This window comes from Rousettus aegyptiacus, unplaced genomic scaffold, assembly GCF_014176215.1.
Source record: "Rousettus aegyptiacus isolate mRouAeg1 unplaced genomic scaffold, mRouAeg1.p scaffold_m13_p_10, whole genome shotgun sequence".
NCBI lineage: Eukaryota > Metazoa > Chordata > Mammalia > Chiroptera > Pteropodidae > Rousettus > Rousettus aegyptiacus.
In genome coordinates, this window is record NW_023416285.1 from 46,242,174 (window position 1) to 46,266,598 (window position 24,425).

Consider the following 24,425-nt stretch of genomic DNA (forward strand, 5'->3'; position numbering starts at 1 on the left):
AGGAGTACAAGGTAAGCTATTATTTTTTAGGTAACAAAGTACCATCAGCATTAGCTTAATGCAACATGTGCATTAATTTAATTCGTTGTTAATCATCATTAATATCATCTTTTCCTTGCCCATTTAGGAACATGTGTCTACTGTTCTGCTCTACAACTCTAATTTTTTTACATATACCGAGAACTTAATATACAGTTCACAATTCTTAACAATATATTAGAATAAACTGGAGGATTAATTTTAGCTTTATACCATGCATATAAGGTGATATGCCAGTCGGATAAGAGTTGGACATATCTTTGTTTGCAAAATTTCATTGTTTTATTTAATCCAGGAGAATTTTAACATGAAGTTTGAAACTTTTGTAGCATTTTATTTTACATTTTTAAAAATTGTGCATTAAATGCAGAGAATGTTTAATCAGATTATTGGCTTTATAGTAAAACACTATACTAGAGTATACACATGACGTTTTAATTGTTGGATGGATTTTGTATATAATTATATATTATGCATAAAATATATGTGTATAGTTTGTTTCAATTGGAACAAAAAAAATCTGCTTAAGTGGTAGTAAATTCAATTTCGACAAGTTTCTACTTTGTGTTTATGCACCAAAATAAACTATGCTTTAAAAAAAAGTTTATCAATATTCTCTAAAAGGAAAAAAATGTGCTTAAACAGAAACCACAAACATTTTGTTAACTCCTCCTGTTCCTATGAAAGACATAATTCTAAACATTAGCTATACCTTTTTTATTGCTACATTTCCAAAGATAAACCGTTACATTTCATAGAACTCCATAAAAATGATTACTTAAGAAAATAAATACATTATGTAAATTCTCTTAAGTAAAATTTTCTGTGTTTTATGCTCAACATTCAGTATTTGGCTTGACCATTACATGCCATTTTCAGCTCATCAAATTCTCAAATTAATTTCCCAATTCGCATGGCCAGCTTTTTAAAAATATACATCAGAAAGTTTCCTTATAAAAGGACAGATCTGTTCACTGGAATGGTTTCCATTTGGATAGACAACTCAAAGGTTGTTCTACTGAGTAGTAAGAATATTTTTGACAATGAGACTCAACATAGATAACTGTTATACGATTCATCTTCAATTCTCCATGTTCCTGTGGTAAGTGGGTTGCTTCCCGTGGATCTATACAGTGGAGATAACAGAGGGTGATAGAAGAGGTATTTTAAGTACTCCAGTTTCATAGTGTATGCTTGATGGACAGAATAAAATGTTTTCTTCCAGCTGTTCAAGAATGAGGGCAGGGGCTAGATAAAAGGAGAAATGATGGCAAGGCAGAATTAGACCTCAAGAACTGTTGCAAACTTAGTGTACCTGTACCTCTAATCCTCTTCCTTATCTCCACCTTTTAATTCCATCAAAAAAGTCTTTATACTTTCTCCTTACTTCTAACCCATGATAGATCAGCCACCAAAGCATAAGATTCCACATAATTTCATGAATTTATACACACACACACACACACACACACACACACACACAAATCCAAGCTGAGCCTTCAGTGTGTTGAAGGGAATTTAAACATTTTAAGATGTGGAACCAAACTTACATTATCTGAGGTATGGTAAAAATCTATATATAACGAAAATTAAAAGTGCAATGAACAAGAAAAATGGAAAAAAAAATCTACATGTTACAAATGGGCTATAAACACATTTATAATACATAAATTGCATTAAAATGGTTTTTTATGTTATATTAATTAAAATAATAAAAGTAAGAAAATATGTTCAATGCAGAGGTACTTTTAAAAAAAAACAAAAAACAAAAAACAAAAGTTAATAAAATATTTTATCTGCATTAAAATATTCTTTGGAAACCAAAAATAAAAATGTATCATGTATGTTCTTTCAAGTTGATCTGTAAAAGTCAGAAAAATACGTAGTCCATGCTGTTTAACTTTTTGAAAATACAGAGTCCTTGTGTGCACTACGCATAAAGCAAAAGGCTTTATGTCTTACTGACCTGAAGCAGTGTGCTCTCTATATTGTACAAAGAATTCCTGTTCAGTTCCTATCAGAAAACATTTTTGTTTCAGTCACACTGAAACAAATGACCTGACTTCACTACAGTGTAGTAGAGCTGAAGCTGTGTCCAAAAATTTTTCTTCACAGCTGTAAAGACACCTATAGAAACTCCTGAGGGGAAAGTGTGGTTTCTCACAAGGCCGAAATGAACATTATCCAAAACGAAACTTGAGTTTGTATTTCACTGTGTTGGGGCTTTTCCGGGGTGCAGAAAGGGGAACCTTTGGCTTGATAGGATTGGGTGGCTTTTTCTTCTCAGGAACGGTAACAGTGAAAGAAAGTTCTGGCTGCTCCGACTGCTTGAATCTTGGCAGGAAGTGGGTAGAGATGTGCTGGGGTTTCACCCGAGGGCTGCAGCCTCTCTTAGCTTTCCCTCTTTTGTTCAGGGCCACATACCACTCCCGTCCAGTTTTCTCAGTTCTGTGTATTGCTGAGGCATAAGTATTATAGCTGTTTTCTTGAAATCGTTCCCTGAATTTACAGTCATCTGTAAATTTGGCCTAGGGGGGAAAAAGAAGAAATTGAAGTAGTAATAATATTTTCAGCATGCAATAAAATGAGATCTTGTATTCTAAAGAAAAACCAAGAATTCCTTCAATTCCTGCCTTCCTACAACATTCTTTTCTAAAAAATATTTGCTTATTTTAAAGTCGCTTTAAAATTACTATTTTTGTTTCTATATTCCTACCTTATTCATCTTTATAACACTAATTTCTGTTTACCATGTACTTAGTGAAATAATAATTGCGTGTGTAAAAATGATACATAAACTCTTTAATATATTTAAATGTTATTGTTTTTAAAATACTTAGAAATATGTAGTTAAAAAAATAACTTTTAACGTTTTTTTTCACTTCACAAGCCAACAAGAAAATAATTAGAACTGTATTACTAAGAAATAATTGTCAAAAAAACATGAATTGTGTTCAGAGAAAGGGGGTCATATTATTCCTTTGAAACAAGAATATATTTTTCAGTGTGATTCATGGTGCTGAGAGAGGGGTAGCATATGGCCCTATTAATATTTCATGTGTTAGAATTCTTAGGAAAAAAAGTATCTTCACACGGTGATACAGGAGAGTATATTGGATGCCAAGGAGAAAAATTATTTTCCGGAGTCACTAACAACATTTCAGCCAAATATCAATCTTTCTCACTTTCTCTCTCTCTTACATACAGACACACAGAGACACAGACAAACACGTAAAATATCTGTCTTTGACATGCTCACAGAAGAGGAGAAAAAGCAGCCAAGTAGACACCCATCACGGTGCAGCTTGATATATGAATTATGACAGCGGTATGCAAAGGGTACAATGACAGTGTAGAGGAAGAGAATCTAAGAGGATGGAAGTGGCTGGTGAGGCAGGCGACATGAGAAAAGATTTTCAGGGAATGGGATGGGAAGAGTGTGTTCACTACTATAAGTAATTCAGTGTGACTTCCACTTAAGATGCATGGAAGAAGGAACAAGAGATGAGGCTGACAAAGTAGGCCAGGACATACTCTACAAAGGCTTCGTTGAGCATATTGAAGGAATCGAAGGAATCTGGCGTAGGAGAAGAGAGCCTGAGGATGGGGTCAGACAGACATTCGATCAGTTACCAATTCTGCCAATTCAGGTCTTAGCTTTAGGCTCCTTATATCTACAGTTCTTCCACACATAGGGCTATTGTGATGATCAAAATATTTTTCTAGGGATAAGATCTGTAGTTTTCAAATGCAGAATTCTATAACACCCAAAGCATTAGAATTCCGATCCTAGACTAGACATTTTGGTTTCACAATTTCAGTGAGCGCCATTTGTATAAAATTTCTGGGTCTGAAATACCAAATATTTTGGTGCCCATATATAAAAACACTATGTATACATTAAGTCCTCACTTAACATTGTCAAGGGATTTGGACAATGAGAATTTAAGCAAAAGGACACATAACGAAACCAATTTCACTATAGGCTAATTGACATTACAAGAATTAAGTTCCTATGGCATATTTCTCATCACGAAAACATGACCAAGCTTTTAAATAAAGACCAAAAACACTTCTAATATTAAACATGGGAAGAAATGTGGGCTATACAGATATTTGAGAAAGATTAATTAAAACAGGAGAATTCCTTTCCAACCTACTTATTCTAGTTCAGAAAGTGTCTGGAGCCCATCCCAGCAGCTCAGGGCATAAGGTGGAATCTCACCCTGGACAGGATGCCCTTCCATTGCAGGGTGAATTCACACCCATATTCACATTCAGACTGGGACAATGTAGACATGCCAATTCATGTCATTTACACGTCTTTTGGATGTGGTGGGGCGGGGGGAATGGAGTACCTGGAGCTAACCCATGTAGTCATGGAGAGGACATGCAAACTCCACAGGCAGTGGCCCCAGCCAACGATCAATTTTTTCCCTCATCAACATTATAACGAAATGGCATTGAACAAAATGATGTTATTTGAAGACATGCTGTATTTATTTTCTTTATCAGACCAAGAGGTTCTGTACTGGAATTAAAAGTTCTCGCTTTTTCTAATAGTGCCAAGTTTTTCTTGGCAGTACAAATCAACACTATAATCTGAAAGTCCAACACTGCAAGACAATCTACACTAACCTGTTGATGTGGCCACATGGAACTTTTGACTTGTGCAAAGTACTGATAATTGCAGAAGACAACCAACTTCAGAGCATTTCCAACAGCACGTTTACCTTACATATGACAGTTTACCCAAGTTATTTACATTTAAGTATAGTTCAATCAATAAAGCTCTTTATTTGCTGGCTGGGAAGCTACATATCTAGAACTTTTATAAGGTGATTCCACAAGCAAGTCCCTGGATTTGATCTCTAGTAGGCTGGAAGCAGGTGTTTTAAAGAACCACCACCTATGGCTTTCTCCCATCCCCTTGTAACCTACCACCCTATGTCTAGACCAAGGGTGCTATGCTGACATCACTTCAGAAGAACACACATTTATTGCTCCTTTTTTTTTTTTTCAATTAAAAAGACTTTCTTACAAGTCAAATAAAGATCCATTTATAGCTACTTAGCTCTTAAAAGGACTGGGATGCTCTTTCATTCAATTAGATAATCCCAAAGTTTTGTGTTAAAATAAAAGCTATCGCCATCTGGAATGTTTTCTGCTACATAAAAGGATAAGCATTTTAGAAAGGTGTGAGGAATTTCATTTTTAAAAAGTAGCAGGTATGTTTACCTTGCTTCAGATTTTTTTTGTAAAATTGCTTTTGAAAAACATTTATATAATACATTATACCTTGACCTGACTTCTACCACTGTTTCACAAACCTACATTTTCCTAAAATAGAGATGTAAGTGATTGCTTTATTCAATTTTGACAGGTTTAAGTGTACTGCATTATTTAACCCTTTTCCCTGGCAGCATCAAAGTATATAAAGTAAAAGTCATTATTTTGATGGATGTGGCATGCGTGCGCGCGCGCACACACACACACACACACACACACCCCACAGTAAATTAAACCTATAGTAATTCCACCTTAGAGTCTTCACATTAGTGAAACCTCACTGACTCTACCCTCTAAAATTATTCCATTTAAAATTTTTCTCCTTCCTTCTCGATATTCATGTTTTAAAGTTTTTTTTTAAGATGGAAGCTGTTTAGGCTTGAGATTTTTCAAGCCTGACTGTCACACTGGGTAGAAATGGTCAGAATCTGAGGACCCACTCATTACCTGAAGTCTTTCAGTCATTCTAAATCCCACATTAGGATAAGAGTAAAGGCGGTCAGACTGTTTTGGCTTTCTTAATTGACTCTTAATTTAATGTTTTGTCTGAAATGTTCATCTAGCTACGATGGAACAGAACCATTTGAAACAAACATTTCAGTAAGTTTTTTTCATCAAGAGATACAGTTTCTTATTGAGGGATCAACTGTTCCTGTCAGTATCTTGGCCTCGTTCAGGCAAGATGGTGACCCTGTGCAGGGCATTCTGTCCCATGCATGAAGCATCTTTACAGCAGAGTCATTAAGCAGCATAGTTCTTAGCTACAGGAATTTAAATATATATACATTTACAATCATGTAATTTGGGATAATAAAATTTCCAGGCTATTTTTAATTTTTAAAATTTCCTTTGAATTATAAATGAAGTCCTTTAGCAAAATACATACATTTAAAATACTAGAACTGTATTACTTCCCTAGAAAAAGTGAAGTTGATATAAAGAATTTTTTTGATAATTAAGCTGTGAAGTAGGGAGGTGAATCGAATTTCAAATAAGCTATTAAGATTAGGAACTCCCACCCCATCACCTCCTTGCCCTACCACCATTGGCAAAACCAATCATTAAAATGTTTGTAAAGCACTCTATGTTTCAAATTCATTTTTTCATGAATGTATTCAACAGATGTTTATCAAATATATCCCATGCTAGGCACTGTGCTAGTTGTCAGTTTTACAGTGAAAAACAAAATAGACATGGTCCTGCTCATATTCTTTGTTGACTTAAATTATCTATATTTTTCTCTTTAATTTCTCCTCAATCTTGCAAGTGTTAAAAGAAGTTACATTCAATGGACTATTAGCCATAAAAAAAAATGAAATCTTGCCATTTGCAACAACACGAATATAGCTAGAGGGTACAAACTTAAGTGAAATAAATTGGGCAGAGAAAGACAAATACTGCATGATTGCATTTATATGTGGAATCTAAAAAACAAAGCAAATGAGTAAACAAAACAAAACAAAACAGAAACAAACTCCCAGAGAACAAATTGATGGTTTTCGGTAGGAAATGGGATGGGAGGTTGGGTGAAAAAGGAAAAGAGGATTAAGAATTACAATCATCCAGTTATAAAATAAATCATGGGGATGTAATGTACAGCATAGGGGTTGGTCAATAATATCATAATAACTATGTATGGTGTCAGCAGGTACTAGACTTATTGTGGAGATAGATACTTTGTAAGATATATTTGTTGAATCATTATTCTGTACACTGGGAAATAATATAATATCGTATGTCAACTATAATTAAAAATAAATTTAATATGATAGTTAGATTAGCAAAAAAAGTTACCTCAACAAGTCATAATTGCAGAATTAAAATGAAATGTTCAAATCAGCTAATTTCTATGTAATTTAATGTAGTCCTAATGGACATAACAAGTAAAGCTTAAATCAATTAAAATATTTTTGCTCGAATATATAAATTATTCAGGGGAGGAAAACATGATGGTGTTAAGGGAAACAAGAACTTTTGGATTAGAAGGATAGTTTGCCTTGATTGTACTCATCTCTTCACGCAATGAAGACACGCAACAGATATTTAGAAGGAAGGTCAAATTCAGTTCAAAGAAGGTAAAATTTTGATTAACTAGGATATTCCAAAGGAAAAAAAAAGAGTAATTTTCCTTAATTGAAATCTGAGGGTCAATTAAAGCAAATAGAAAATTCTTTCTGAAATGATATTTCGAAAAAAACTTTCTAAACTCTAACATAGTTTTGTTCCTTAGTAAATATTATATTGTATGATAATTGAGGATCTTATAATGAATGAGTTGAGGGTATGCAAATAAGTACCAATTTTCATTACGTGCAGCTATAGAAGTAAATATGCACTCTAAAAATGGGATAGAGAGAGGAGTGAATCTGGACTGTCATCAGTATAAACTTTGGTGTTTGCAGAGAATTTAGCCAATTTCAATTCTTTATTTCACTTTGTTTTCTTCGATTTGGCTCTTTCCCTTAAACCTTATAAAATTAAGAAATAATTAACCAAATATAAATAAATGTTTTTATAAGCTGTAAGATTATTAAATAATTAAAATATTATAGACTGTAATATAAACAATTACAGAAAAATTGTGCTCTAAGCAAAGTTTCCTTGTGTAGGCACCTCTACTTCTCATTCCCTTTCATCCTTTAAGTGCTTCTTAGTTCCCATCCCTACTCCCACCAGTGGGATTGCCCCTGTCAGGTACTTTTGGCCTGGGCTGTTTTGTATGGCTGTGCAGGAGGTTCCCTGCACAAAGGCACCCACCTTTGGTGGTGAGTAAAAGCTGAAAGCTAGAGTACACAAGAACAGGACAGCATTCACCCAGAGGGGCACTCTTTTACTCTTTACTATAGTATAAGTCTCATTTGGGTCAGCTGGAGCCATACCATGCATCTCCAGGTCATGGCCATATTTCCTGCTTGGCCCTGGCCATCCATCCATTCTATAATCAGTTCTTCATACTAAGCAACCAAGAAAACATTAGAGTTGATTTAATAACAAAGCAAAATTGAGGTCATGTAGTAAAAAATACCAACCACAGGATTTCTCCTATGAATTTCATGAACTGACTTAAAATTACTCAGGGAGCCTGTTCATAATGCAGATTCCCCAGGCCCTATCTTCAGAGATTGTGTTTTAGTAAGTCTGAGATGAGACCCTTGATTTGAATTTTTAACTACCATCCCATGTGATTTTGATGCAGGTGAGGTGAGGACCATACTTAGAGATACATAAGATAGTTTTCTTTCTGATGCTTTTAATTACTCAATAAAGCCGGGCTGTTGAGGACTACAATTGCTAAGTGTTTCACATATATTATTTAATTCTTACAATAATTCCATGACTATTAGGATGTTAGTATCTGATCGTCCAGTCAGAGAAGTAAAGAAAATGATTTAACCAAAATCCCACATTTATCAAGTGCCAGGGTAGGCCTGTGACTTAAATCTCAGATCTGATTCCTAGATTCAAACTATTTCCATAACACCATACCATCTGAGGGCGTCTATTAGGGTTTTATATAGTTCCATTGCCATGAAGTTGCTCCGTGTTAAAAAATTGATGAAAAACAAGTGCTGCTCCCCAAACCATCAGAGAAATATAACACCATCTTTTGTTTTAGACTGAAATGGACCACTGAAGTTATACGTCACTTCATCACTCTCAGATTTCCTCAATAAAATAAGGTCACTAACCAAATTTAAGTAGTATGAAATTAAGGGAAAACTGGTATTTACTATAAATGCAGAGTCCCGAACCCATTTTCGAACCTCAATTACTACACATTTGATTTTACTATGAAAATGGAAAGCTCTTCAAGGGCAAGAGAAGTTTCTATTAGAGTGCCTTTAAGTAGTTCATGGTTTGGAAGAGTGGGGTGCTTAACAAGTTATTTTTTAATGATGATGATAACTATTACTCAAGCCTCCATTTCCTTTGTTAACATGCCCAGCTCTAGGGGCTGCTCACTCCTCCACATTCTGCCCCCAGCACAGGAAGTTCTGTCCAGAATCTCATTCCTGGCAAGCCAGCTGGCTCCCTCAAACCAGGAAAGAAGGACGTTGTAGTCCTTGCTTAGGGCTGATCAAGCACACATTCCATGCCTGTTTCATAAACTTTGCAATTAGCTTTCCTTCCAAACATGATCACCTAAAACCTTGAGAAACAAAAATAATTCCACCACATAAGTCTCTCTGGATCTTTAAATAAACTGAAGTTTTTTCCCAATAGGCAATGAGCTATCATGCACACTTTGTTAAAAGACATGATAACCTCCTTTTCTGGGATTTACATTTTGGGGTAGGAAAAATACAAGATGCACAATAGGGCTCTGAAAGAATTATGAGATTATGACCATAGGAAATCCTTGCCTCTTTAAGATATTGAGTCTGGGGATTTTGCTTTCAAATTAGGCTTCTTGGAAAAAGGAAAACCCAGGACATAAGGTGGCTACTGTGTGCAGGAAAAGTTTGGACCCAAAGAGAAAACAAGGTCAGTGATAAATAGGATTTGGGCTGGTCTAAATATCTGAAGAGTCCCAGCTGCCTGACCCCAAATCGAAAAGGCTTCTAAGAGAGGAGATTAAGAATCATCAAACAGCCACTTGAGAGCAAATGCATCTTTTTTAAAAAACATTAAATACTGAATATGTTCCAGGCACTATCCTAAGTATTTCATATGCACTATCTCATTTAAAATGCTCAACCATCCCAATGGATTGTTACTTTAATTTTCTTACTTTTAGAGCTAATAAAACCAAGGAATAGAAAGATTAAGTAACATGACACAGTTTAACTTAAGTAGGATGACACAATCTAACTGTGATCTTAACCACCACACTCAAAGCCTTTCACTCTACATCTGGACCCACCTCAGAGAATGCAGAAAGGCTCACTATGAGACTATCATTAAAGACAACAAACCTGAGGAGAGAGCAGAAACAGATTGAGGAGGGATCAGGAACAAACAGGCAGGCAGAGTGATAGAGACAGAAAGAGAAGGGTGTTCAGTTCTACAAGGAACCCCACCTTGCAAATGAGTTAAGGAAGAGGTCCTAGGGAGGTCTCTAACTCCTGACTCTTTAGGAAGTAGTTATCCATTCCTACTCTAATGACAGCCAAAGCATTTTGAGATCATACACTTTCATTCTTGTAAAGAATGCTGAAAAAACCTGAATGGCAGGAATTTGGTTACATTGTATATAGAGAGTATCCTAGTGGGATTTTAAAGAGAGCTCAGTGCAGATTAGTAGTAGTGTGTAGATTGAATGAGTGTAGGGAGCAGTGCAAACTGAGATGGTTGGGAGTTCAAAGAAAACTTACTGACTTAAACTTAGCACACAAAGTAAATCAGCACAAATCTTGCCCAAGTCTAACCATTCTGGGCTGATATTTCTGTTTACCATCTTTGTGTCCACTGATGATGAAGTGTTTTCTAAATGAAAATTCTCTGGGAACAAAACATCTTTTCTGTTGGTTATTCCATGGAGTGATCTTTTCCGTTTTTAAGTTCATCTTGACAGGAGTTCCCTATGCAAGCCATCATTACATTGAACGACCAACATTTGTAAAACTGACAGCTTCTGCAGCAGACACATCTCCTTTCTAGATTTTAAAATCAAGTATTGCAGATATAGAAGTAGATGGGGGAAAACGATTTCAAAAAAGCTCGAAATGAAGAGGAAGAGAGACAAGGAAGGAGAAAGGAAGTAAGCAAAATATTCTAAGGATAAACCACAGTATTCATTCTTTAAAATGTGATATGAAATGTATTATTAAACCATCCAATTATTAATTTCCATAAAATAATAGGTGAAAACAATGAATGAGTTCCAAAACAAACAAATCTTTCAAGCTAGCTTTTACCTACCAAGCATTACAGCATTTAAAGAGAAAAACAGAGAATTTAAAGAGGATATAGTTCTAGTTTAATTACTTGTTAACCATAACTTAGGAAAATTTTTAACATTTCTGAGACTCTTTCTCACCTAACTATGTAATGAGATAATGTGAGTGAAAGAGCTTTTAAAGAACTCTGCAAATGCATTATCTAGTGGGATTTTAAAGAGAGTTCAGTGTAGATTAGTAGTAGTGTGTAGATTGAATGAGTGCAGGGAACAGTGCAAACTGAGATGGTTGGAGTTCAAAGAAAATTTCTTACTGACTTAAACTTAGCACACAAAGTAAATCAGCACAAATCTTGCCCAAGTCTAACCATTCTGGGCTGATATTTCTGTTTAGTAATACTCCAGTTGCTACTATAAAAACCAAGTCGAAAAATCTACAATTATCCATGAATATTTCTCATTACAGAATGGGTTTACTTTCCACAGAATTATATAAATACTTTACAATTTCTTCAGTTCTCTTTCATTTTGTGGATAAAATCCTAAAGATACTACTTATTTTTATTTTTTTCCTCTTTTATTGATATATAATTGGCATCTAACATTGTATAAATTTAAAATGTACAACGTGATGATTTTCTATATACAGCAGGTCCTCAAATAACATTGTACCCTTCAATATCATTCTATTATAATGTCGATGAGGAGAAAAAGTATATTCTTGGCCAGGAATGTCTGTGTGGAGTTTGTAAGTACTCCCATGTCTGTATGGATTTGCTCTGGGGAGTCGAGGTGCCTGCATCTCAAAGATGTGCATGTGAGGTGAACTGGCGTGTCTGCATTGTCCCAGTCTGAGTATGGATGTGGGTGCGAGTGCACCCTGCAAGGAAGGCTGTCCGATTCACAGTGGGTAACTGCCTGGTGCCCTGAGCTGTCAAGATGGGCTCTGACAGTCCTTGACCCTGAACTGGAATAAACATTTGGAAAAGAATTCACTTACTTGTTTTTATCAATCTGTCTTAAATACCTGTAGAGCTCACATTTATTTCCCTATTTAATATTGGAAGTGTTTTGGATCTTTATTTAGAAGTTTGGTGATGTTTCTGTAATGAGAAATATACCTGAGGAACTTAACTTGTGTTTATATCAATTAACTTATGGTTACATTGGTTTCCTTACCGATGTAGTTTTGCTTCAAGTCAGTTCCTGAGATGTTAAATGAGGACTAATTATGTGTTTGTGTGTATATAATATGTAATAAATAATAGGCATATATATATATAATCGAAATGATTATAGAGGTACTCCTTAAATACCTCTGCATAATTATTTCAAGCAAATCACAAATTACATATTTTATCCTAAAAGTATGAATTTTTAGCCTTTTTAGCGATGAAGCAATTTTTTAAAACAACTAAATCAAATAGTATAATTATATTTAAAGTTATAAGAACAATTTTTCAACATGTTTAAACAGAAGCTGATAACAGGAAAGAAAGCACATAGGCATAAAACTGATGACTGCTAGGATTAATACTATTTCTAAATTCAATGTCCTTAAAAAATAAATCACTATAATTTAATTAGGTTTCCATCTAAACGAAAAGTGCTAATAAAAGTTCTGATAGAAGAAAGTGGGCTTCGGCAATTGGTTTAAAAAGAATCCACATAATCATAGGGCTTAATTTTTTATCTACAATTCAGCTCAAAGTCAACAGAATGACTTATATATCAAAGAGCTTCAGTGAGTGACAAGAGCAAGACTTGCTTTGTACTGTTTTAAAGTCATTATTCCATGAAATAACTTTACCCTGCCAAGATGAGAGAGAATAACAGATGCTGTTTTTGCATTATCTGCATTATTTCAGCCAGCCATCCTTAGACATTTGGGTCAAATTTCTGGAAATTTGTTACTTGCTTTTGACAGAGGAATCATGTAACCTAACCTCTGAGTTTGACCTTTCTAACTGGCATCCATTTGTAATACTTCGCTTTCTGTGGCAATTATCCTTAAGCTGGTCCACGTTTAATCTGTTTTTTTTTTTTTGTATGTATGTATTAGGGCATGAATCAAATGTTTAAAAAATTAAGATTCTTCACTCAAACAAACCAACCAATAAGAGAAAGTTCTTTTACATATACAACATATTATTACAATACTTCAGTTTTGAAGGTGTTTTAATCTTTTTACAACCTAGAAGTTGACTGAGGCAAAGTTATCCGGTGTAAATGTGTTTGATCGTTGTTTCTATTCCATATGTAGATTTTTCAAAATCGAATTTTTAATAAAACGGCATGTCCTACTTTTCCAAAGCTATGTAGAAGTTTACCTCTTAAAACAATTTTAAAAATTATTTTAGGGCTGTTATTATATTCCTAAATTATAGCTTGCTAGAATATAACAACCAGCTCAAAAAATTAAATAGGTAAATCTTTTTATAATTCTTGCAATGAGCGATTAAAGAGGTTAACAAAGGTTTTCCATTTATCTTATTAAACTGAGATTTTAGAAGTTTGTTATATTTAGACTATCATATAATGATAAGTAATATTTGCCAAGCACTAAAAATGTGCCAAATACTAATCTAAAAGCTTTATATGTATTACCTCATTTAATCCTCAAATAACTAGAAATAGCTTGAATTCTACTACTTCCTCCAAGAGGTATTAACAAACCACCTTTAGATGCTAGGGAAAGGAAAATTGAAAGTCTTACACATTGAAACAAGTGAAATTCTCACTGAATATTTTTAAGGTCTGTAAAGTAGATATTATAATTAGTAAGTTTTGGTTGATTGCACTTATTTAAAACTTCTTATATACTTCAAAAACTGAAAAAGTGATATTTCCCTAATTCACTTAAAAAGAATTAAAGAGAATAAGGATTAAAAGACTAGCATTAAGAAAGATTTGCTTTTTAAAGTGATTTAACATGACAGAACTTATTACACTACAGAAAAAGCACAAATCACTTTTAAATGCTGTACATATGCACTAATACAAATTAACAGAATCTGCGAGTAGGAAAACTAAGCTGAACATATTTTATTATCTTTAAAATGTGTTAATATTTCCTAAGTAACTGGCATTTTCAGAACAAAGTATATAAATCTATAATTTATAAATTGATTACACAATATATAAATGGTCTGGAGAAATGTTTATGAGTGTAAAATTCATCTTTATAGTTTCAAGAATTTTTCTGATGCACTAAAAATATAAGATAAGAATTCCGTAAATGGATCAGATAAAATTTCTCTATGAAAGGTCAAAGTCTTCTTGTTATTCTTCCCTTTATGCTTATGAATATAAAAATATTACTTAGACCCAATTTTTGACATTATGAAAACCTTGTAAAATTAAATAAGAACCCAATGAAGTGACACAAACACATAAGCACCATAACTATGTAAATCGAAAGTGTTATGTAATATATTATTTCCACAACATTTCTTCTCGTTTGGGCCACATTTAAGAAATAAATAATAGTAATCACTTTAAGAATGTGAGTACACTTACCCTTAAAATATTTTAGTGAACTTTATCTTTTCAAATAAATAAAATATCTAAATAATTACTTACAAAAACACAATTCTCTTGGTTAAATATGCATATAATTTTATCAAAACCAAAAACATTAAGTTCTCTGGGCAAATTGTGCTATCTACTAATTTAGAAATTCACTTCATTCCATTTTGCAAATGTAAAATCTCGATAATACCTTTAACAAATATAAAGTTGTTCTACTTACACTTGCATGGAGTTTTCCTTTTTTTGACATTGCTAAAAATTTGTTGCTGAAAACTCCTCGTATTCCTACAATCCCCTGAGACACAGCAAATATTTCCAAAATACCTAGGATGACAGAAATCACAAAATAAACACAGACTCCTCCATACACTATTGTGAAGAATTAATTTTCTACATAAATTCTTTTATGATTTTATTACTGTGATTTTTAAAAAAGTATTTAGCATTTTTTTTTGTGAATTTCACTATGTAAAAAAAAAGACTAGCACTCAAGTGTTCATTTAAGATAAAATATTTCAAGATTCAAAAATGTAGCTACGTTTCATTAGTAATTCTTTTTTTCTTACAAATGATGTCACTTTCAGTAAACAATGTTTGACAGTAGAATCTTTTCAAGTTCTAAAGGATTTGAAAGAGCTTTTAAAAATATTTTTAAAAATGATTCTTACGCTTGATTTTTCTATCAGAAATAATGCACTACTTTTAATGTTAAACAATATAAAGTTTGTACTCAAGACAAATATAAACCACTAAAAGCCTTGAAAATAACTTATTTACATAAAAGAAATCCCTCTTCCCAAATGATCATAATTATAAAAGTATAAATCGATAGATACCATACTTTAGTGAGTAGTTCATTTAAAGATTACACATAACAATATACTAAAAGCATTATAAATAATTTGGGATTATTGGCTCAACGAAGTGTTTAATGGATTATGGTTTGAGACACCTTGCATTTTGAATGACTTCTGTGGGAAAAAAATTAGGTCTTTTATTACATTATTACTTATATTTGGTATTTCATAGTTAACATTACCAAGTCAAAATCCCTGTCTCCTATAATAATTTGAAAGCCCACATCCATTGGGTCAAGAGAATCACACACCAGTTTACAGAACATTTTAAGTAATGCAACTCGGCCTGTATATAATCGGAGTCCCTGACTATCATATATTCATATGTTACATGAACACAAGAAAAGCACAGTACTTTTTGTTAATTACCTATAGCAAATTTCATTAAAAAAAAAAAAAAAAAACAAGAGAGAGAGAGAGCGCTAAAAAAACGCCTGTCCTAGGAAGAAAAGAAGGAAGGAAGCAAAGATGGGAGGGACAAGGGAAAAAAATCTCAACATTGTAATTTATAATATTATGGGCACAGATGTTAGCATGCTTTAATAGGACTCTGATGAATAGAGAAATTTACCTGGCTTTCTTGAAATAGCAATCTCCTCCTGGAGTATTTAAAGTACATACAAAATTATTCAACTTAGAAAAAAATTAGTGCACTGTGAATACTCATATATATGATATGTATAAATACATACATAAATATCTTTAAGCACTTAAGTTGCATACTGTGAACTACCTATATCTGCAGCAAATATTGCCACTTATTTATTGAAGCTTATTTCTTAAAAATATTTGATCAGAAAGTTTATAGGGGGGAAAGGAGTAACAGAACTGTTGCTTTTGTTATGTGTTCTTTGCCCAGAATAAATAAAACACATCTCAAGTAGATACCAATTTATTAGTGGACATTTCTTTAAAAGGGAAAAGAGGAAAAAAAAAATACTGAAAAGGAAAAAGAAAAATACCCTGAAATCTGCTTGTAGAAAGAAACTACTAAAAAGAAACTGTTGTCTCATAAATTCATTTGTAAAATGTTTTTAAAATGCTATTTACAGTAGATTTTGCAATGCAAATTATTTGACTGTGGTGAACATCCAAAGATTTAGAAGCATTATCATTTTATCAGATAGTAACAAAGCACACAGAATTTTTTGTAAAGTTAAATACACTACAGGATGTAACATGTTTAATATTATTAATAAAGCATGAATTTCAAAATCTGAGAAAAGTTATATTTCTACCAAAATACAGAATGATACTGAGAAGAGCATTAAGAATTTTTGGTATTTGGGTGATGAGGGACATAACTGTGAATACTGTATAAATGTGTGAAAAAGCAAGAGAGGGAGACCATGAGAAATTGCCCACGTGTGGAATGATAGCTACAAAAGAGAGTATGGAGTTCGTAGAAAAGGAGACTTGGTTGTTTGTTTCCCCCAATTTACTCATGTACTACATTGTTAGAGGTATTTTAACTTCATTCTCTGGAAAATTATCTGGTTTTGTAAATGTTAATTTATGTATATAGTGAAAAATACACATGGCAACATAAAAGATAAAATTCTCATTAAGTGTATGTGTTTACATGCTAACATTTAAGAGGCCAAAACAAAACAGCACTATAATTGTTAGTGAGAACACTGCTTTGCCTATGTAAACTATTGGTTTGTAACAACTAACATACTATTTTTAAGAAAAACCCATTTTCATCCACTTAACTTGTTTCCTAACACACTGTACATTCTGCATGTGTACATGTTATATAAAATGTGCATTGTAATTAATTTTACATATGGGGAAGATGAAATAATATATGTAAAAGTGCTATTTTATTACATACTTCATGGTTCCTTTTCTTATTAAGTTCTATTATTAAAAAATGATAGATTGCCTGAGAATGAAGGGGTTTTATCATTTTAAGAAAATCATACTTAAAGAAAAGCTTAAAAATATACCTTTATATATCATTCTATTTACAATTACAAAGAATACGGGAAATGAGATTGGATGAAATTATTGTTTTTTTCACGCAGGTAACTTTGGTATGATCTAAATCTTAATGTAATTAGGGCACAATATTGTGAACGCTGGTGAGATAAGAACTTCCAAAGTAATTTTACAATGTCTTTTTCTTTCTACAAACCCACAATTCAACCTCCTGCCCTCCCAATTGTTCACTATGCTTTTACTATCCCAAATCTTGGTAACTCACTAAAGATGCTACATGCACAAACAAATGTACATTAACTTATATATATATAAATCCCAAGAAACATTTCTCTAAAACTTTTTTTTCAATTATGGTAATTTCCTAACTGTTATTGGGAGTCAGAAAAAAAATTAATTTGATGGAATATACAATTTATATTGTAGATGCCAAGATGGTGTCCTTAAGCAAAATTGTGAAAGGCCAAGTGTGTCTCACAGATCATGGATAGTCAATGAATGTTGGACAAATTGGATTGTTTCTTTGATCTTCTCACTACTCTCTTTCCCTTTTCAGGACACCCCATGTGCACATGTCTATGGACACATGTTTTAGTACTCTCCTGCTATTCTGGCCCTCTCCTGCTTTGGGAGTGGGGTAAGAGGAGATGATCAGATGATCAAATTAATTTACATTAAAGTGCTAATGACATGTGTTATTTTCCCTGGGGTGTTCACATTTAAGTGGATCAAAAGAAAAGGGCCATGCTCATAGGAGGAATTCTCTCTTGGTGGAATTTTGGGGTTGATATCTAGGTTGAAGGAGGCAAGCACTTGGTGTCTCAGATTATACATACACTGTTTGACCCACTTACTTACAAACATGGGAATGCATTACAAAGTAAGTTTATTTCAGTTAGAAAATATATACCTAGATTTCTTACTTCGTCCCTTCCAAATTGTTTGAAACAGTAGGGCTCTATTAATGATGGCTGATATACTTATGTGGACTTCTCCCTTTTCTCTTTCCCAAATGAATGAAACACAGTTATTTAATGTATGCAGAAGCTTTCAACAGCCCATCTGAAAATCCTCAAAGAAAAATAATCTAAAACTAAAGTTTCTCTACTCGCAATCATACAGCAACAGATACTCTGTATCATTACCAAATCTGAGTCTTAAAATACCCTATCTTCATTGATTAAATTAGTAGCATAAATTTTCCACTTGGAGTTTTTCAATATAGTAGATACAGATTCTGGTTTATATAGGCTTTGGAGACTATATAAAGGTTGATTCTACATGACACCAAAGTTGCTAGTGAATTCATATTTTTAAAAATCAGTGAAATTGAGGGTTTGATTTAGCCAAAATATATGATTGGAATTTTTATATGTTATGTAAACACTTTGGCTTTGTGTAGCCATAGCCTTAATCTCTTGCTTCCTAAATTGACCATTACTATTTTTCAATGACCCAAAGTAAGTCAGTAGAAGCATTGTATTGAAACTAACTTGAAAATATAAAAATTAAAGGAAAGCCTTGGTTTCTATTCAATAGTTGGATTTCAGCATCTATCTTGTACGTCTTTCTTCAGACTTTCCTAGGATTTCCCCATAAGAATTTATGTGCAATGAGCTTGTTTCTTTTTCCTGTCTTCAAAACTTGGGATATATATTGTATAAGAGAAGCTAAGATATTAAGTAGTACACCTTAACTAAACAAATTATGTTTCAAAACTCTATGGTCAGAGTACTTCTAATGGTGAAACTAAAAAATATTTACAATTTGCAAAACTTTAAATGTCAAATGATAGTTAGGAAACATATGAATGCAAATATCACAAAAAAATATTGAGTTTAAGAGAGCCTGTTAGAATGCGGTTTCATGGCAAAGTTTTGACTTTTCTGAAATAGCAAGCTGTGACCAAAAATGTTTTCTATCATTGCTCCTTCAGACAGTAGATGATGAGGTAAAACTCTGATGTGTCATCTATGGTTCTCTATGATCCCAGCTCTCTCACCATCTCTTGTGAGACATAGACAAATTTTTCTTCATATACCTTAACTCACAGTTCATGACCAACACCTTAAGTTTACATTTGTGTCAGGAAACCTCAGTGCTGTGCCTTCAAAAAGGTATGTGAACAACTGCAATTCGCAGCCTTCTGTTTCTCTTTCACAGCTACTGAAGGTCAGAGATTCATTTTAAACTTCAGAATTACATGCTATTCTATTAAATATGACATATTCCATAAAATTCTTCATAGATCGATGCTAACAAAATGTTATGAAGTAGTATTCAACACTCCAGATATCACGAAGAAGAAAATCACAATGATTTAAACACTTAAGTTATAGTTTCTTCTGTGAGAAGAACCCATGGAAGACAAAAATAAAAAAACTCTCAACTAACCCCAAAGTACAAAAGCATCAGCTTGGTGAGGTATGTACCCTACGTTGGCTGCATGAATAAATGAATGAATGAATAAATGATTGCAAGCCATGTGAAATATACAGACTAAACTCTAGAAGGCTATTGTAAACCGGAATGAATTAGGAAAGCGTTAAATTAAGGAAGTTCTTTTAGGCATTGCTTAGGAAACACTCCTGTTCTTTCATAGACATCTTTCAAAGTGGATTTTAAAATAAATTGTACCTTGGAAATAACATATTGGTCAATGTCTTCTTTAGCTGAGTGTATTCTTTGTTGAGCTGTTTTCATTTTTTTTCCCTACCTTTTCTACAACTGCCCTTTGGCAAGGCCAAAGCTGCAAAACATCTTGGTCTACACCATTTCTTCGACAAGAAGAAGGTGAATATCCTGGTAATGAGTCTGGTTTTCAGAGATCCCTAGCACACTGAAAAACATTGCAGTCACATTCTTTTACTCCCCTGGGATCCAAACTGCTGCTTGATGCACACTAACTTTGGGTCTTCCCCTTGGGAACACAGAAGTTATCTTCTGTTGGTACTAATTTTCTGGATAAACTACAAGAAGAACAAAATAGAAGTTTTTATGTAAGGGATAAAGAGGACAGATTCCTAGAAGTGAGAAGTGTCTGATGGAGCAGAGTTGGGTGAGACAAAATGTAAAGGACAAATGGAGATTCTGATATAGACATAATTCTCACTCCCCTGAAATCTTAGAAAAATTCCCCTTCACCATAACGGACCTTGCCCTTTATCGCTGAAGATGGCAAGCTGTTTAATAAGAGCGCAATGAACCTTAAAATATAAAAACAGGTTTCTCTAAGAAGCGCTTGGAAGGTCCTGGGACTCGCTGGGGTGTATATGGAGGGCCTTTCTCCGGTGCCCGCCTTCACCACGTGCAGCACAGCCAGCTGGAGCTGCACAGCCCGAATGACGACTATCCAGGGGCAGGGGGTGGGTGCGGACCCGCTCCTCTTCCTGCACAAACCGCCAGATCTTCCTCACCCTACCTCCTGAATCCTCGGGAGAAAGCTTCCTAGCCGGCCATCCTACACATGTGGGCACCTCCGACCCCGCTTCGGAGGCGGCTACTGTGGCGCCGGCTCCTCTGGAGCTTGGTTAAGAAAAAGTCCAATGGCCCGTGGGGTCGTTGGTTTGAGACCAAGCAAGTTACCAGCTTCAGTTTCCTCATCTTTAAACAAGAAATTTAGACATTCAACAAATTGAGTGAGCGATTTCTGTGGGCCAGGCTGTGCTCTAGGCAGAAGGAAAGTAATAGTGGCTAAAACAATGAAACTTAGAGAAGGTGGAGATTGAAGTACACCTGGGAGCGACCGGGCTCACACTCGAGAGCCGCGTGACCGCTCGCAGCCCTGTCTCTTGGCTACGTTTCTGCTCCCGCTGATGTCTCGGAGGCCCGCACTGTGATTCTATCTGTTGGACTAACCCCGCTGGAAAAGCAGTCTGGCCCTACCCAGGAAAAGCTCCGCAGCGATCGTCCCAGTTTCGCACACAACCCCAACCCCAAAACATCTCTCCCCTCAGCTGCCTAGAGGCAATGAGGAAGCAAAAGTGCAGCAGTGATGGTCTGGATGGAAGCAATGAGAAAAGGAGGGAAAGAGAGAAAGCTAACTCAGAGAATTTAAAACTTGGCTTTAAAACAAATCTACACGATTTGCACCTGTACCAAATTAAACCTTCCGAAATTTCTTCTAAAATAAAGAACTTTCCTCTCATTGTGCTTGGGGACCAAAGGCTGGCCTCTCTTCCTAACAAGATGGTCTCTTGGTTTCGATATACCAAACGTTGCTAAACTCAACTTTAGCGTGAACAATTCGAGTGTCTATCACATCCTCCTCTCTAAACATGTCCAGTTTTCCAGATCACTGACTTCTTCCAGTCAGTGGATGTCTGGTCTCCCCTAGAATATTCATTTATATTTTATATGCATATAATGTGTGAATATGTAATACATGTGTGATATATATGCTATTTATTATATACGTACTATACGTAATGCATATATATGTAACATATATATAAAATTCGGGGGCTTATGGTGGTAGTTTGGGGGTATGTGAAATTTGATTCTTCTAATAAAAATAACTCTTCAGTTATGGTCAGAAAAAAAGGGATGCATTTTGATGCCTAATGAAAAATGCTAGCCTAATAATAAGCAGCAGAAAGTAAACAGAAACTAAACAAGAAGAGATTTTTGTTTTTTCTCCAGACACAGATTGGAGGCTCCTCTTTGGGACCAGGGCAAACTGAAAACACGGTGCCTGTCTGTGCATCCGCCTCCGGGTAACCTACACTTCAGGGATCACCATTCTTCGTACCCATGAGAGGGGTGCGTGCGTGCGTGCCATGTAGACGCATCTCCACCCAACTCGCCTGACTGTTTCAAGGGCCAGCTGGGTCCCAGCAGCCAGGGCTTCGGAAGGTGCGCTGGTGGCCCAGGGAATAACCATTTGTCCCTCCTCCCCCCCCTCCCCCGTCTCCTGCCGCCGCTTAGGACGGGCTTTGCAGGAGAGCTAGCAACTTACTTAACATACTGGCTTCGTGGGAGCCATTGACTTTGCCATCTGGGTAGATCTGCAGATGGAAACCGATGCCCACTCTGCAGTAGAGGCTGCCGGTCCGGCGCCCCGAGGGGGTCCACTGGAAACTGCTCTGCTCCAAGCCGCTTCCTTGGCTGCCCAGAGAAGCCGAGGGAGAGGAGGAAGCAGAGGAAGAAGAGGAAGACGTCGTGGTACTGCTGCTCCGGCGGCTGCTGGCGCCTCCCGGGTTTCTATCGGTGGCAGAGGGTCCGGATTGCCCTTTGGGGGCGAGGCGCTTCTCCCCGTGAGCCCAGGCGCTGAGGATCAGGTGGCTGAGAAAGAGGAGGAGGAAGGACAAGCTCATTCTTCCAGCCGCGGGGGTCCTAAGTGCATCTTGTAGGGCTGGTTCTGGGCTCTGTAGCCCCCGTGCGGCTGCGTGCCTCTGGCGCTGCCCACCTTGCCGCACCGGGTGGACATAGCCTCGGGGAAGAGAGAAGGAGAGGAGGAGAGAGAGAGAGAGAGAGAGGCCACCGGAACGGATCTCGGCGCTGGCACTGGGATATTTATAACGCCAGTGATCTCACTGCTCCGTGCACGCCTGCGAAGCTTCCCCTCACCCGCTGCTTTGTGTACTATCTGGCCGGTGCGGGGAGGGAGCCTGGCGGTCCCCGGGGCGGGGGTGTGCAGGAGGGAGGGGATGGGAGAGAGTGAGGGGGAGGAGAAGCCGGGCGGAGAGGAGCGGCGCCCCGACTCCGGGCGCGCGCATACCGGGATCACGCACCCCAGCGGTTCTCACAAGCCACACGGCCACCCTCCGACTAGAGCCAACGCCGCACGGAATTCAGCTACGCGAGAGCAGCTGAGTTTTCCAGGGGCAGCGACGAAAATGGGGCGGAGGAGGAGGGTATTTAAAACGTGGAAGTGAGTTCTTGTTCTCTCAGCCTCTGCCACGCACACGCCTGCGTCCCAGCAAAGCGCTCTTGCCTACTCCGGACTCAATTTCTAGGTTCCCCTGTGCCCAGCAGAACCCGCTTTCACAACGTAGGCCCTGGGGAATCCCTGGGGAACTGCGTCCCACCGCTTCAAGTGCTACAGAGGGGAACCTAGCGAGGATTCGCAGCCCAACTTGGGAAGGCTTTGGTGTGCCCAGGTTGGGGAATAAGGCTTTTTTTATTGTGGTGGTGGTGGTGGTGGCTGTTACTGATTTATTAAAGAGCTAGAGAATGAGTTTATTCAGCGTTTAGAGAGCCACCCTGAGACGTTATGCCACGACTCGAGCTGCTTTCCTGTTGGAAACTCTCGGTAGCGCTAAACATTATGCTGATTTTTTTTTTCTTCTTCTTCGTCTTTCCTTCTGGGAAGCTCTCGGTCTGCGTCCAGGAGAGTGAGCGCACACGTTCAGAGCCAGGCAAGAGGAGCAGGGACTGGGCACCCGCACATGTGACTGACTGTCCAGTTGTCTTCTCTCGCCCTAGGATCCCCGTGGCAGGAAGGATTAGCTAACAGCTCGCTTCAGCTTACTCAGAACTGCCACTGACTGAAGGGGCCGACCTCAATGAATGATTAATGATGCGCGTGCTGGATTTCAGGAAACCTGAGAACAGAGAATTTCCATGTATGCAATGCCCCTACTGTCATCTATCTGAGAAATATACCTGACACGCATTCTTGGAATATTTATGTCTGAAAACATATTTGAGGCTTTAAACTGCACTCTGATACATTATTCATTGGTCATTTTAATGAAAAGGCTGTGATTTTGACCGATAAGGTCGATTAGCAGTATAAGCCAAGGTTGGTGCTAAGATACGGCCTTATCCATTATTGAGTACCCACTTAAGGATTCCTGTCTCCATGTCATAAAAAGCATGTAGGTTTTTCAGGATTGGAAATCTTCCATGGCTAGAATACATAACATCTAGGCAGCTGTAAAACAGAAAAACATCTGGACAACTTCGTGAACCCACCGTGAGGA

General features: G+C 36.2%; 1 protein-coding gene across 1 annotated transcript; it reads right to left on the reverse strand.

Moving 5' to 3' along the window:
• Positions 1-1,544: 1,544 nt before the first annotated feature.
• On the reverse strand, positions 1,545-23,006 carry FGF5 (fibroblast growth factor 5). The gene is made up of 3 exons (XM_016156164.2): positions 22,457-23,006; positions 14,919-15,022; positions 1,545-2,567 (listed from the first exon to the last, which is right to left on the reverse strand). Exons 1-3 carry the CDS (start codon positions 22,812-22,814, stop codon positions 2,220-2,222), a joined length of 810 nt encoding a protein of 269 aa, XP_016011650.2. The 5' UTR covers positions 22,815-23,006; the 3' UTR covers positions 1,545-2,219.
• Positions 23,007-24,425: the final 1,419 nt, after the last annotated feature.

What these genes read in the sequence shown, in the direction of transcription:
- FGF5 (XM_016156164.2), bottom strand. Translation starts at nt 22,814, where the DNA reads ATGAGCTTGTCCTTCCTCCTCCTCTTTCTCAGCCACCTGATCCTCAGC. An exon ending in CCACGAAGCCAGTATGTTAA is followed by an intron (nt 15,023 to 22,456) that starts GTAAGTTGCTAG and finishes CTGTCATCCTAG; the next exon opens with GTATTTTGGAAATATTTGCT. An exon ending in AAGGAAAACTCCATGCAAGT is followed by an intron (nt 2,568 to 14,918) that starts GTAAGTAGAACA and finishes TTTCCCCCCTAG; the next exon opens with GCCAAATTTACAGATGACTG.